The following is a 14,064-nucleotide window of genomic DNA, read 5'->3' as shown; positions in this document are numbered from 1 at the left end:
AACAGAATAGCTTTAGTGTTGTTGTTTATTTAAACTTGAGTATGAACTTATACAAAATGCAGCAAGATATTTAAAAAACAGTTTTATTGATTAAAAAACACACTATATCGGATTCATATCGGTATCGGCAGATATCCAAATTTATGATATCGGTATCGGTATCGGACATCAAAAAGTGGTATCGTGCCATCTCTACTCTAAACTTCTACTTTCCTGAAATTTCTCAATAAGCTGCTGCATGTTGGACTTGCATTAAATACACATAGTCCAGCTAAAGCACAGCGAAAAGGAAGACTGATTCTTAGCTGCATCACATTCACATTGTGAGTGTGTCTGCTGGTAAACAGGCTGAGGGTTGTGTGCTTTATATTATTAAAGACACGCTGAGGCTGAAGAGGAGGATAGCAGGTGAAATTCATGTTTAGTGTCAAAAACATCAGACCATATGATCAGCCAATAATTTCAATGATATTTGATTTTTTTAATTTATAAAGACATTGCATGTAGGATACAGGTATACTTAAAAGCTCGGTTAATAAGTCATCACTTGAGAAGCTAAAATGAGCAATGCAATTGTATGTACATCTCTAGCTGGAACAGCTCATTTCCTATTTACCTAACCCTATCCTTTGTCATTGCACCTTGCCTACATCTATAAATTCAGATTTTACCACAAAGAGTATTACACCGTAAGTAATGCTTATGTAATTATAAGCTGCAGTAATTGCATCATCTGCACACCTTGTTTTTTCCAATACAGCTATTACTTCATCCCCATAAACTGACAAAAAGAACAAATTAAAAGTCTCCTCAACAGAGAGGAAGAATTATTCTACTCTATAGAGAATAGATGGGACGTGGAGTCGATGATTAGAGGTCTTTTCAGTTCCTATCTCTTAGATCTCTCAGCCCGGGAAGCGTGGGGTGGACCTTTCACTGTCGCAGCTGATGTGAAGATGCTGCATGCCTGAAAAACAGGGGATGATGTTACTATCGATTTCCACTTAAATGCTTGCATGTCATCTCAGCACCGCATAAAGGAAATCAATTAAAAGTAAATCAAGATACTCAGACATCTGCACTTAGAACTTCTGCAAGGGCAATGTCATGTGTCATGTTCAGAGGTAACACATTCACTTTAATGAATGTGCATACGTTTTTGGCTCTAGACCTTAATCAGGCAAAAAGCCAAACATATCCTAAAACTATTCGGTAAACAAAAGTGAACCTTTAAATGGGTTAGGGATAGGATTAACCCTACTTCGTTGCACTTTGTGTCAAGGCTCCAACACCAAAGGTAACTTTGTTGCTATCTCTGTGTATCTATACTTTTCTTTATTTTCTGTAAATCATATGCTGTTGCAATGTTGGATCAACATTTCCAGATTTTGATATAATGTTTATGCTCAAGTAATCATTGTATTTCCACTGCAGATTTTTTAAATTACTAACTGGAATTAAACGTTCCAGTACAGGTGAAGAAAAGCAAACTGCTACCAACACTGTTCCAGTCGTCCTTACGACCCATAGCACCAAATAACTTCCCACTGGTTCGTACAATTAATATGTAAACTCTGTATTGATAAAGTTAGTATTCATGCTTAGGACTGCAGAGGGAATACGTTTAGTCTGGATGTAAAGTTATGCCTATACCAGAATATTAGAATTGCTGCTCTGTCACAAGTTTCTCAACTTTTTAGAAGTCTATTATAAAATTAACTCATAATAAGCATGATTATTGTGAGATTTTCTTTGAGGACTTACCATTTTTTGTAGCATGTATTCTGTTGTGGTCCACACTCTGATGTGAATGTTTAAGTTCTGGCTTTATTATCCTGGTATAAATGTTTTCATCTTTGTTGCTTTTATAGCCCAGGCGTGAATAGGCAATAAGTTGTGCTATTTGTCTAGCCATGGCTGTTTTTTCCAGAACGGGTGGCGGTATTTTGCGAGGGGTCGCCCTGGGGTCATTTTCATTCCCCTCACTGAACACATCGTCAGACTCATCTGAAAGGGCAAGCGGGCGAAGATGCACAGCACAGAGTTCATCCAGCGTCACCGTGGGCATTTGGATCCTCTGAGATTGGAGGAAGGCTTCTGAGTCAGAGTGGCGTCGTCGTGAGGGTTTGGGTTTGAGGGCGGGTTTGGTTTTAGGTAATGGCTCAGGTTTCAGAGGGTTAACATCAGGGATTGTGGGGAGTGGAATCTGCAGGGAGAGCCTGTTAGTGCGAGCTCGGGAGCTGGACTTGGGATGCAACTTCCAGCCCAGAGGGTCGTGGCCGATGATGGCCGATGTCTTAATTGGAGAAGGAGAGGAGCAGGATGAGGTGGTGGAAGAGGTGGAAGAAGATGAGGAGTGACTTGGTGAGGGTAAGATCCCCATGGGGGGGCAGGAGTAGCGTTTTACTGGATCACGGGATGCTACAGGGGTTTGCGGGAGCGATGCACTACGCTCAGGAGGCTGTGGTTCCTTCTTGGTCTTGTTCACCATGATGACAGGGGAGGTCCCACATCTGCAGTAGTGGACCGACCAGCGTCTCTTATGAAAGTTGGGGGTCACGTTAGAGGTGGAGACTGCTGACAAAGGACGCTCGCTGCTGGGCTCCGGGCTGTGTGGTGACCTCTCTTTGAGCCCTCTGTTTTTCTTTCTGAGGATCACCTGATTCCCTACGGCCACATTTTGACTCATCTGGCCCCTCTCATCACTACCATTGGCAAGTGCTGGAGTCGCAGTGCCATTACAAGCACTGGGGTATTTTGTCTTTTTCATCTTGCCGGGGTGGGACATTAGTGAGCAGATAAGCCTGTGAAGAAAAACACACATATAGAGGGAGAGGGTGGGGGCACATAGGATGTTTCAAGGTTAAAAAGAGGAAGAGCAGACGCCCGTCTTGACTTCTCAAATTTGTGTTTCACAACAAATTTCTTTTCACAACAGACACTATGGCTACTATGTCAACACTCATATGTCGTGTGAATCTTTCTGTTGACAGTTGATTGCTGAAACACTTCTGTTTTATTGGCCTCGACACTGCAATCAGATAGAAAATCAAATGTTTCGCAAGTGTTCCTTCATTTCACCAACTGGCTTCAGTTAAACCCAAATCTTATTACTTATGAGTTTCACCATTAGTTTCTTTAGCCTCTACTTTGAAAAAAACAAACTACTTCTTTCCTTTATTGCATACATCAGTATGCAATTAAATTACTAAACATCACATTCACTGATAAAAGCTGATTGCTTAAGTTAGTAAATGAAGTTAAATTTAACGTACTACAGCTCTTGGAACTGAATGACAACGGCATGTTTACAATGTACTTACAGCTTAAGTAAAAGAGATCCAATGCAAAGTATGAAATGTAAGACGTTGTTTACCTCCAGTGTTGCACAGATCGCTGTTCTCTTTCAGCCTGAGCTAATCTATTTCATTCTTCTGTCTTTATAAAGCTCAGTGGGTGTTACCTCCCCTAAATCTGACCACAACTTCCCCAAAGTAACGCCCAGAAACCCACATTTCACACACAGGTCCTCATTTCACACACAATCACACATGAACACCCAAGCACACACTCCAGTCAGGCTTGATGAGCAGCTGTTTTCACAATAGCGTGGAGTAAGAGCAACATCTCTAGTTGTTTACATGAAAGGTATTTAAGCTAAGAAGCTAACATTGCAGTATACGAGAGACTAGACTAGAAATCGTAATTATACGACTTACTGTTATTTTCATAATTACAGCATATTTAACCAAGAGTTTTTCCACTGTGTGTGTGATCTAAGTGGAATATATATAACATAGGTAAAAAGAATACACAGTCTTTGGCGAACACTGATGCTTTTACATGTTGAAAGCCTCCCTCATAGTGCCCCATTTTTATATATTATTCTGCCTACACAGTGCCGGAGAAAGCTACCAAACAAGTCATCAGAGTTATAGTTGTTGGCATGCAAACACAAAAAAACAGTAGTTAACAAATGGTTAAGTAGGCTTCAGATAGCATAAGGTGCAGCAGAGGCCATGAGAAGGTGGAGCCATCTTCACCACCCTCACTATCTCCTGTTGCTGTGGCAGCAACAGGAGATAGTGAGGGTGGTGAAGATGGCTCCGTGATTGTTTTGGAAATGTTCTTATTACAACAATGCACGGACTTCCAAGTTACACCTGATCATTAAATTAATGTAAATCATCAATAAGATGGCACATATAGCATTTATCCCTTATGGGGTGGATCAGTACGTCACTGATGTGTTGATGTGTTCAAATAAGCTGATGTTGACAAATAATCTGCTTAGCATCTGATCATTACACACTGACAAATTTCATTGCCTGATTTTTTATGAGCAGGACAGGAGTGGAGAAGAAGTGAAGAACTGAGAATAGAGGAGATCAGGATTGTGACACATAGATGAGACACTAAAAGAGCTGCAGTAGAGGTGAAGGATGGGACTGCATCAGATCGACAGATTTGTCACAGTTAAAAATGAATTCTTGTCAGACATTAGAAGCAGCAGGTCCAAGATCAAATTTTGAGTGTTCAGAATTGAACACAGGAATAATCTACCAGGATTACATCAGTATAGCTTTACTAAGTAACACCTTAGTCTAGAAAGTAAACAGCTGAAAATAACATAATAAAGTCCCATGAGAATTCAGACGGCATTTTTTGTTTGCCATGGAAGAGACACATTTTTGACAGTGTCCAGTCCCAATAGTGGAGAGAGGACATGACAACACTCTACTTGCTAAAAGTGCTAAATAACATAGGAAGACGCGTTATTTTTGCACGTCCCAAATCACATGTTCAGACTACCAAGATAAAATTGAAAAGTCATGCTTGGAGGAATATATTGTGTGCTGGGTCCTTAAGTTGTCAGTAAGGTATCTGTAGTAGGCAGGAGTAGCCATCTCAGCAGATGGCTACTCCTCCCTGAGCCTGGTTTTGTCAGGGCTTACATCCTGTCAAAAGGGAGTTTTTCCTTCCCAGTGTCGCCAAGTGCTTCCTCGTAAGTTTTACTGCCTAAACCTAACCAAAAACAAATGTAAAGAAATGCAAAGAAAATACATTAAAATGCAAGTAAAACTCAAACCATATACATAGATGGTAAATATATAATGACAATAAAGGCATTTTCTATTCTAACACACTGTGTAGTCGTTGCTTTGAGGGGTGAAATGACTTGAGCCTTCATAAATCTCTTAAAAAACCCCAGATTCAGACTCTTTTGTCCTTTAGAAACTTTTTTGTCTGACATCAGAAACAAGCCAGTAGATATTAAAAGAGAAAAAAACAAGATAAGATCATGTTTATGTAAATGAAAACAGCGGAAATTTGTGTCCAAGACCACAAATCTATAGATAGCAGTTCGTAAGTATTTCACACGCTGCTGAGACTGTGCTGTTTATAGGGCATGTTTGTGGAGAATTATCTATACCTTCTTTTCTGTGAATATCAGAATTGCTAATCACAGTGACATCGTATTTTGATGAGTCTGTCATGAACGAGGTGAATTTTGGAAACATATCACCACATGACAGTTTTGCTCATGTATTTGGAAGAGATGTTCAAGGTTCAAGGAAGCTGTCGCAATATTAAAATTACACCCTGACATGATCCGCTGACTTCTAGTGACTGCTGCCTTTTTTTTCTTAGCATGGTGTGCAGGAACATTTTGAAGTTGTTTACCTCTTTTTTTGAACACCAATGCTAAGCAGCCCACAAAGTGAAAACCACAGTCAGGACACTCAGTATAACCCTCAAACAGAGCGTCAAGGGAGTGCCAGTCTCCCATGACTCTTTGTACAGACTCTGTAGTTGTACACAAAGTGTCAAACTGAAATCTGTATCAAGGCTGTAAATCTTGCCCACGTGTTACAAGCCGTCACATGCATGCTACATGTGTTTTCACACATGTAGCATGCATGTGTTTTCACACATGTAGCATGCATGTTCGCACGTACTGCAGGAACTCTTAACGCTCAGCATCGACAGCGATTCCTTTGAAGTTTGATCCCTTCACTTCAGAAGCAGCGTTCCTTCCCTCACTTCCCCATAATCCACCCACAGACTGCCGGGATCTTTCAAGGCTGTGTGAGTAATTGGCGGGTTCGCGTGTTGTTGGGAGCTGGGTCTGCTAGGTCAGAGCTCAGTACATTAATCTTGGCGTAATGAAGCAATGTAAACCTCACAGGACACTGTAAATCTACAGACGAGAGCGAGGATTACTGCTGTACAGAGTAGTTGTTTCCTGATGGTACACACAAAGGGGGAGGCGGGAGGAAATGCATGTGCGGGACACCTGACCTTTTTTCCTTCCTGTTTCATCCAGTAGCAATGAAATATATTTGCCTCGCTTCGTGCTCAGTCAATGTGTGCTTATTGATGCTTGAAATGTTAACGGTAACTCTCTGCCCAGCTGGCTCTTTCTACTTGTGTTATGTTTGGGGTTATATCACTTTCTGCATCACACATCACTGGGAACACTCTTGCTGAGAATTTTTCAATACAGTTTGCTCTATAAGAAAACTGCTAAACAATGTAAGGTCCAGTACTGTAAAATACAGCATTCATAAGCAATGTGGGAAAATGTCTGAAGATGTTTGTCTCGAAGTTGACAAGAGAGATTTGTTCACAACAGCTGAGCACAGAAACAGGATCAACAGAGGTGTGCACAGTGTTGCGCTGCAGAAAATTGAGAGATTTGGCAGTATGATCCCCTCAGGTTTGCTGGCAAAATGATTAAAGGAACTCCTCGGATTTTTCGAGGAAACCGTCAGTAATGTGAGCATGACAGCCAGGGACACGTCGGCAGGGTTTTTGGAGGAGTTCTTGGAAGTGTAAATGAGATATTATTGCTAACATTAAAAAATGCCGTGGGATACATCATTTCCTGATTTTAATGTCAGCAAGAAAAAATTGTTTCACGTCACTCCAGAAAATATGCAGATAGCTTTTTAAATGTGTTGGGACATACATTTCCAAAAGTGGCAGCTTCAAAGCTGAACAGCGGATTTGTTTGTTTTAAAGGCAAACTCCTAAAGCACACCTATTATGCTCAGCATTGATTACTTTGTAATTATGTAGCCACCATACATGGGCCGAGACGGACATCGCTGCTCCATAATCTAATTATGTTCTACATATGTGGCTAGAGATCGCCCACATATAGTATATATAGTATATTAGAGGTGGAGGAAGGAAGAACTGATAGGCGTTCATGTGCTTTGTTGGCAACTTTTAATTTGTGTCTGCACCTTCAGGTTAAAAATATGAGGGGCCATACCTATGTTTTATCATCTGAGAAAGCAAGAGACAGCATGACCGGCATCTGGATAAAATGTCATCCTCTTCCTCCTCACCTCAAGCCTCACCTCCTGAACAGTAGTCAGGGCTCTAACAGACAGAAATGTGCATAAAATGCTCATTTATTCTCAATATTGCTGTAATTACTAATTGCCAGCTGATGAGACATGTGACTCTTCTGACAAAGACAGCTGACAAAGAGCTGACTAAACAATGTGAGGTAGTTATAAGCTAATGCTATGCTATGCCAGCTAATACAGATTAAATTGCCACTTTCAGCCAGAGGTCAGCCGCTAGGTGTCCCCCCTCCTTACTTGGGGCGTATCTACTTTCCATTATAAACATGTCACATCATTTTTTCTCCTAGAATGCAACTTACAAATGTTTTTATTTATTCTCTAGGTTCCTTTAAACTCTCATATTGTGCAAAAGTCTTGAGCGACCCATAATTTCTCTATATTTCTCATGGGAGAGGCCAGACTTTCACCTAGTTTCTCATTTGTTAAGTTCTTTCCAGGCTTTATGAATTGTGTTTCAAAGCTGTTCTTTGGACATTGGCTGCTTTTTAAATCATTTTCAGCCTTGTCCTCGTACCTTGGAGGGGAATGTTTTTCAAGCTAAGTTAAAGTCTATTAGATCAGTGTTAACTTGATAGATAAGCGTGGGTGTGTAACTCTTATCAGCTGTTTGGGGTTTTTATGGGGGTTGGGCCCTGTCTTTGGAAATGTGCGCAAATAAACAAAGCAACCTCATGGTGCTTTCACAAACACAGGGCATTTGAAGACTACCAAAACAATGCAGTCTGTACTACTGTGTGAATTGTTTCAAGGAGGAGAGTACATACTCTCACAGTTACCACAAGATAAAAAAAGACTGATGCTCAGATGTCGTTTTCATGAAGGCAGCTCTGCACCGAAAACTGTTTCTGACTGTTTCTGTTGTGACTTGATCTTTCCACCAAGTACAAACTACTCCTACATATTTTTAAGTTAGACTCTATTATAAATTCAACATGATGTCAAAAATTTTGCAGATGTATTAGCAACAGTTTTAGTAACATACTCTGCATACTTTTAAAAACGGGATCTTAAAGTTAATGTAGTTAATGTAAAAGTAATGCATTTCATATAAGAACATTAGCAGTGCAATGAAATCGCTTTTATTTCATGTTCAGAAACTCAGTTCAGCAATAATCATAATCAATACAAGCATCACTTTCTGTGCACAACCTGCATATTATTTGCTGCAAACATATATCTATATTAATATTTTAAGGAAAGGCTGATTCTGTCATAAATAACGAATCCCTGAACAAATTAAAAAGGTATAAGTATATAGTGTAGCAAGCCTGTAAATGAATGCGCCACCCCACTGCTCCCCCTGGTGGATACACAAGGCATTACTGCCGGTTTTCCTAATGGTCACTTAGTGGCGTTACTACTCATGGTTACATCATCCACGTCACAGGCGGGAGATATCATTACGGTCATCCATCAGTCGCAGCCTGTTCTCACTCCCGAGGCGTAACATCCCAGCGATTTGTCACGTCTTGCGGCGTTCCTGAGGAATGCGAAAGGTGACCTTCCGTGTTCTTATGCTACGTGTCGGGTTATGGGTGAAATCCAGTAGAATGACGGTCCCGCGGTAATACACGTTCCAGCCATGTATTAGATTAGAATAGAAGAATAGAATAATCCTTTAATTGTCCCACAAGGGGAAATTTGGTTGTAACAGCAGCCAAAAAGACACATATACAAACAAACAGTACACAGGACACAGAACAGAAACATACACATTTTTTCTTACATATTTAGAGTATATTCACAGTATTCCAGCCCTAACCAGGATTCCACCAGGATCCTTCGTGGTCCTATCAATGATCAGGCGGCAATTTTAAGTGACTGTATCTGTAAAACCAAAAATGTTTTACCAGCCACAGAAAAGAGTTGCTAACAGAGGCTAAGAGCAGCAAACAGTGGCAAAAATAGCAGCACTTACCAACAGAAAGGTTCAGGATGTCCTCAATAACTTAGTTTTGGTGTCAGTGCACTGACTTATCAACTCATATTGGACTGCTTCACAAGTTTTACACCCTCCCCTTGGTAAATAGACATGGACACATTTGTATAGTTTTTAGTCATGTGACTGACTCTCTATCCTGGAAGGCAAAAAATGATTCCATCGTGATGGATAGTATGGACAGTCGGTAGTATTTTAGGACAAAGTGTTTTAGGACAACAGGTATTTTAAGACTAAATAAAATATATATCAATGGAGAAAAAATGAAGATATGAAAAGAAACTACAAATTTTAGGTTGGGTGTTCCATATTCTGCCCCGGCAGCTTTGTTTAAATCCATGAAAATGGCGACGTCTCTGCCAGAGCTCCAGTTTGACGACACCAGCTGTATGTTACAGAGAATTGCTCACCTTACGCTGCTGTCAGGATGAAAGCTTGGACAGCTACATGTATTTTTGATCTGGATAAATAATGCTACTGAGTGAGAGGTGAAGAGCAAGAAATTGTTCATCGTTAAAACAAAAGTAAGCGCTACATAGCTAGCTTAAACAAACTACCACATATAGATTTTGTGTTTTGTTGACTTTTGTTGACTTGGTGTTAAGTTGTCTCTTTAATGTTGTGTTGTAACAGCAAAGCTGGCCAAGTCTTTTTCTAATGTTAGGTTACCCATTCCTACAGTTTAAATGAGCCACTACCGACTGCAGTGGAGAAGCAGGGATTGGTATGATTAGGCCTGTAAGGCAGGGTTAGGAGAGGTTAAGGTTCCAAGGGTGGCTGGAGGGCAAAGGACTGCAGTACTGACATCATGTTGAAAACTATGGATTGACACATGAGGTCAACAGTGGACTGACATCCTGCACTCACTACAGCTGAATGGTAGGAGGGGTAAGAAAACAGAATTAAATTGACTGCAATCTGAAATCTACTGACCTCTAGTGGTGAGATTTTACACACTGCACCTTTAAAGCTACCCTCCTTTATGCCAAATTTATTGTGATTTGCTGACTCTCATAAACGTCTGTATTATTAAGGATACCCTTTCTCTTTGATGGCATACATTGTAGAGAACTCATGTGAAACTTAGGCTAGTGTATGTTTGACAGAAAAACAAATGAATAATGGCTTCACGTTAATAAATCAAGAGGAACACATTAATGACAACTAGTGCACTCAGCAGATGATAGATATCCGTCTTCTGGGTGCTGATTAAAGCTGTGCCAAAGCAGAAGACAAATGCATGACATATTCATCACTTTTATGCCAGGTCACACTGTTCCAATTAAAGGCGTCAGTTGATTTGAAATCTTTTAATCTGAATTGGGAAACATGTGCATATAACCAAAAACCTTTTTGATTGCTTTTTATTTGCATCACCAGCACAGTTCTCTTCTTTGTTTTTCCAAATTAGTTTATCAGGTTTTATAAGGTAACACTGTCCTTCATGAAGAATGTTCTCTTCATAGTGTGTTGAGGAAAGACAGCATGCATCTCTTTTGTGGATGCTGCCATGAAGGACGTACCGCATGTCACCATTGTGCTGATGAAATGAATTCCCTTTTTATTTGACAACACTGTAACCTTCATGTTCTCCTCTTTCAGACAGCACAGATTTATTTTTTTTTTTACACAACCTTGGACTGTAGGTAAACTTAAATGTTGCACAAGCTCTCAGATTCTGCTCATAGTTATCCTTAGGCTTAACAGAAGACTCTCACAGTATCTTGCAGTTCTTTAGGATTGTCTGTGAAAAGAAAATAAGAAAAGCTAATAGAAATCTTGTGATCCTCTGTGGCTCATTATTAAGTAGCTACATCCTCTTAAAAATTCACAACCTAAGAAAATCTCTAAGTTGTAAAAAACAGACTGGATTTAGATTTAATCACACAAAAGCCCGTAGAATAGGGGTTAGTAATTACCACGGCTGAAATGGTTTTCATAATCACCCGGGCTAATTGGAAACATGAAAGTAGGCCAGCTACACTGCATTACTGTAAATCATTATTGCCTGTGTTAATAATCCTATTTTCCTATGACCAAAAGGTATTCATAAGCTTTTTTGAAGTGGATGGAACTTTAGATTAAATCAAATAAAAGTAATAAATAAAATATACATCCTGTTTCTGGCAGAGACCACCCGCTCACAAACCTGCTGCTTTTTTATCTTTGGCTGATGAAAGGTTTATATTCATATGGATTCCAACAAAGAGCTTGGATTGCATTGCTCCTCCGGGTTCAAAATCAGTGCTCACGATCACCCACAATACTTTAAGGTATCTTATCTTTATATATTTTTATGTAGGTACTTCATGAGTTGCTAATTATTGCATCAATGTTATTGGTGGAAGGTTCCCTGTCTCCTAATGCAAACATGGCAGAAGATTTAAAGAAATAACTGACTTGAATTTCCAGTTGATTTTCCAGCTCTTTGGTTTCTTACAAAGTTCAGAAGGGTGTTAATTAGATGCTTCCTTTATTTAAAATACAGAATATAGTTTGTTATTGTTGTCATCAAGGCTCCGAAATCATTAATCCCTGCAGATAAGCTAAACATTGAAAAACTGCTGTGATGTAAGGGTGATGGACAGACTGAAAGAGCAGGCAAAATTGCAGCAGCAGCATTGGGATTTTAAAGGGGGAGATGGGAAAGTTCAAATCTTAAATAGACCAACAAATTGGGAGAGGGTTTGCTATATGATGTGAGGCTCACTGCCATCAGATTGCTGTCATAAATCATGGACAGAAGACACTCCAACAAGGAAATATCATCATCATTATAAAAATTCAACAAGTGCACCTTGAAAGATAAGGGACAACAGACGTATGGGAGAAGAGTGGAACTGTTTCCGAACTTGTCAGTATTTAAAGTTAAAATTAAAGTGTACATTTTAACAAAATTGCAGTATTTGTACTGTACAAATGGCCAGTTCATGCAAATTATATTAGACACATCACATCTTTGACATATGACAGACACCGAATGCCATAGCCACCTATCAAATTAGTTACATTTGATAATTCAGATAATGGTGTGAACTAACTTGCAGATGTCACGACATACACAGCATATCTATGAGGTTGCAGTGATTGCTTTAAAAAGGATGTGCACCAGGAGTTATGTATTCATAACACCTGTCCACCGAAGCGCACATTAGTTTCACATAAAGGCCCAGTGTACTGAATAATCATTACAGTGTACTGTTACTGTCAGTATTTCTAATTCTATCGGACAGAATTTCTAGCCAGAGGCAAGAATCAGAGGCTGTCTGGTTTGATGGTCTCGAACAAAGTCTTTGCTTTTTGAGAATAACATGATCTTGTTGGCTTTCTTGAAGTGGCTGGCGTGAGAATTGGCTCCTCCTAGTCCTAGATTGTGGTTCTCAGTCAGAAAAGGTTTGCTTTTCTGAGGATGAACTGCTACTTCAAGCTGTTTATCTGTGTGGTCATAAGTTTGGGAGAGGGAAGCAGGAAATTGGCAGATGAATTTGCCCATCACCTTCACTAATCCAACGCTCTAGTTTTTCTCTTTTTGTCCTTTGTGATGTCCTGGTGGATCTACTTTCCTATCCTAAGCTATGGGCAGAAACTGCATGCAGAAAAAACAAGGCTGCAGATCCAGAAACGGAAAGAAGATTCTCTCAAAGTGAGTCTAGTAGTTGAGCTGGTTCTGCTGTTTGATTTGGATAGGGGCTAGGTGCCCTTTTTTTCAGGGTGTTTTGGATCATGTGAAACAAGGATGTGTTAGATTATGTCTCTTGGCTGGCTTGGGAATGCCTTGATACGCTCAGCTTACTGAAATTTAAAGTTCTTCTCCTTGGTGGCTCACAATAAAGAAGGATTCGCCTATACTAATCACATCTCTCTCTGTCTTCTAGCTGCAGTCATCTTATTTCAGTCAGTTCTACTTGCTTACTTGCATCTTCCGTTTGCACAAAAAAGCTGTATTAATGTGGGATAGAAACATGCTTTTTCTTTGGTATACAAATGGCAACAGTTAAGTATGTAGGAAGATGTAGGAAATTAGATGCTGGTGTGCAGGAGTGAGAAACATTAAGGGCTTTTTAACCAAGCCAGCAAAAAGGGAAGTGACCGCTGACCTGTAATTGGAAGGAGATGGATGGATAGACATAAAAGAAAAGAGAAAAGGGGCAAAGAGGGGACGATCTGGAGGAGGGAGAAGGGAAGGACAAGATGAAGTAAGAGCAACAACCAACAAATTAATCTTTTCTTTCCCTTTCTCCTTCTCAGTGGATTCATTCGTCTCCTCTGTCAGTAGTCTTTATCTTCTATCCCACCCCTCGATCAGTCCTGTCTCCTCTGAACGACCCGTTTTTCCTGCTCATCCTCTCCTGTTCTGAATTTCTTCACCACTCTTTGCTCTATTTCCATCTCCAGGCATGGCTGACAGAGATTCATGAATACGCCCAGCAGGATGTGGTCGTCATGCTGCTGGGCAACAAGGTGAGACCTTGTTGCCAACACTGGGAGATAGATGGACAGATGGACTCATAGAGGGTGGGAAGAAGGGATCACAGGAGGAGGTATAGTAGGGCCTTGAGCCAGAGTGTAATGGATATGCACGAAAGCAGGGGAAAAGCAGTTTATTTCATTTTTTATAGAAATGATTTTCCAATGTCACAATTTTTCAGTGGTTACATCATTATATCAGAACAAAGCAAAACAATGCACATTATTAAAGCTTAACTAATCAATAGTTCACATTAATACTAGCAACTAATCAAG

General features: G+C 40.0%; 2 protein-coding genes across 4 annotated transcripts in view; one reads left to right on the top strand and one right to left on the bottom strand.

Moving 5' to 3' along the window:
- The window catches only part of LOC100694467 (ras-related protein Rab-26), a 112,841-nt gene that overhangs the window by 88,873 nt on the left and 9,904 nt on the right, over nt 1-14,064 (top strand). The window contains exon 6 of one of the 2 annotated variants that reach the window (XM_003438677.5): nt 13,717-13,782. The exons of the other annotated variant lie outside the window; for it this stretch is intronic. Within the exon in view, the coding sequence (XP_003438725.1) occupies nt 13,717-13,782 (66 nt within the window). The remainder of the gene's footprint in view (nt 1-13,716; nt 13,783-14,064) is intronic. 2 annotated transcript variants of the gene reach the window in all.
- On the bottom strand, nt 457-3,521 carry LOC109203091 (uncharacterized). 2 transcript variants are annotated; one of them, XM_019362076.2, is made up of 3 exons: nt 3,377-3,521; nt 1,765-2,804; nt 457-967 (listed from the first exon to the last, which is right to left on the bottom strand). In XM_019362076.2, exons 2-3 carry the CDS (start codon nt 2,786-2,788, stop codon nt 906-908), a joined length of 1,086 nt encoding a protein of 361 aa, XP_019217621.1. In that variant the 5' UTR covers nt 2,789-2,804; nt 3,377-3,521; the 3' UTR covers nt 457-905. The 2 variants fall into 2 exon arrangements, with proteins under 2 accessions (XP_019217621.1, XP_019217622.1); XM_019362077.2 differs by having other exon boundaries at nt 3,324-3,442.

This window comes from Oreochromis niloticus, linkage group LG8 (genome assembly GCF_001858045.2).
Source record: "Oreochromis niloticus isolate F11D_XX linkage group LG8, O_niloticus_UMD_NMBU, whole genome shotgun sequence".
In the NCBI taxonomy this organism is placed as follows: domain Eukaryota; kingdom Metazoa; phylum Chordata; class Actinopteri; order Cichliformes; family Cichlidae; genus Oreochromis; species Oreochromis niloticus.
Note: the sequence above shows the minus strand (reverse complement) of the source record. Positions and strands in the feature narration are given on the sequence as shown.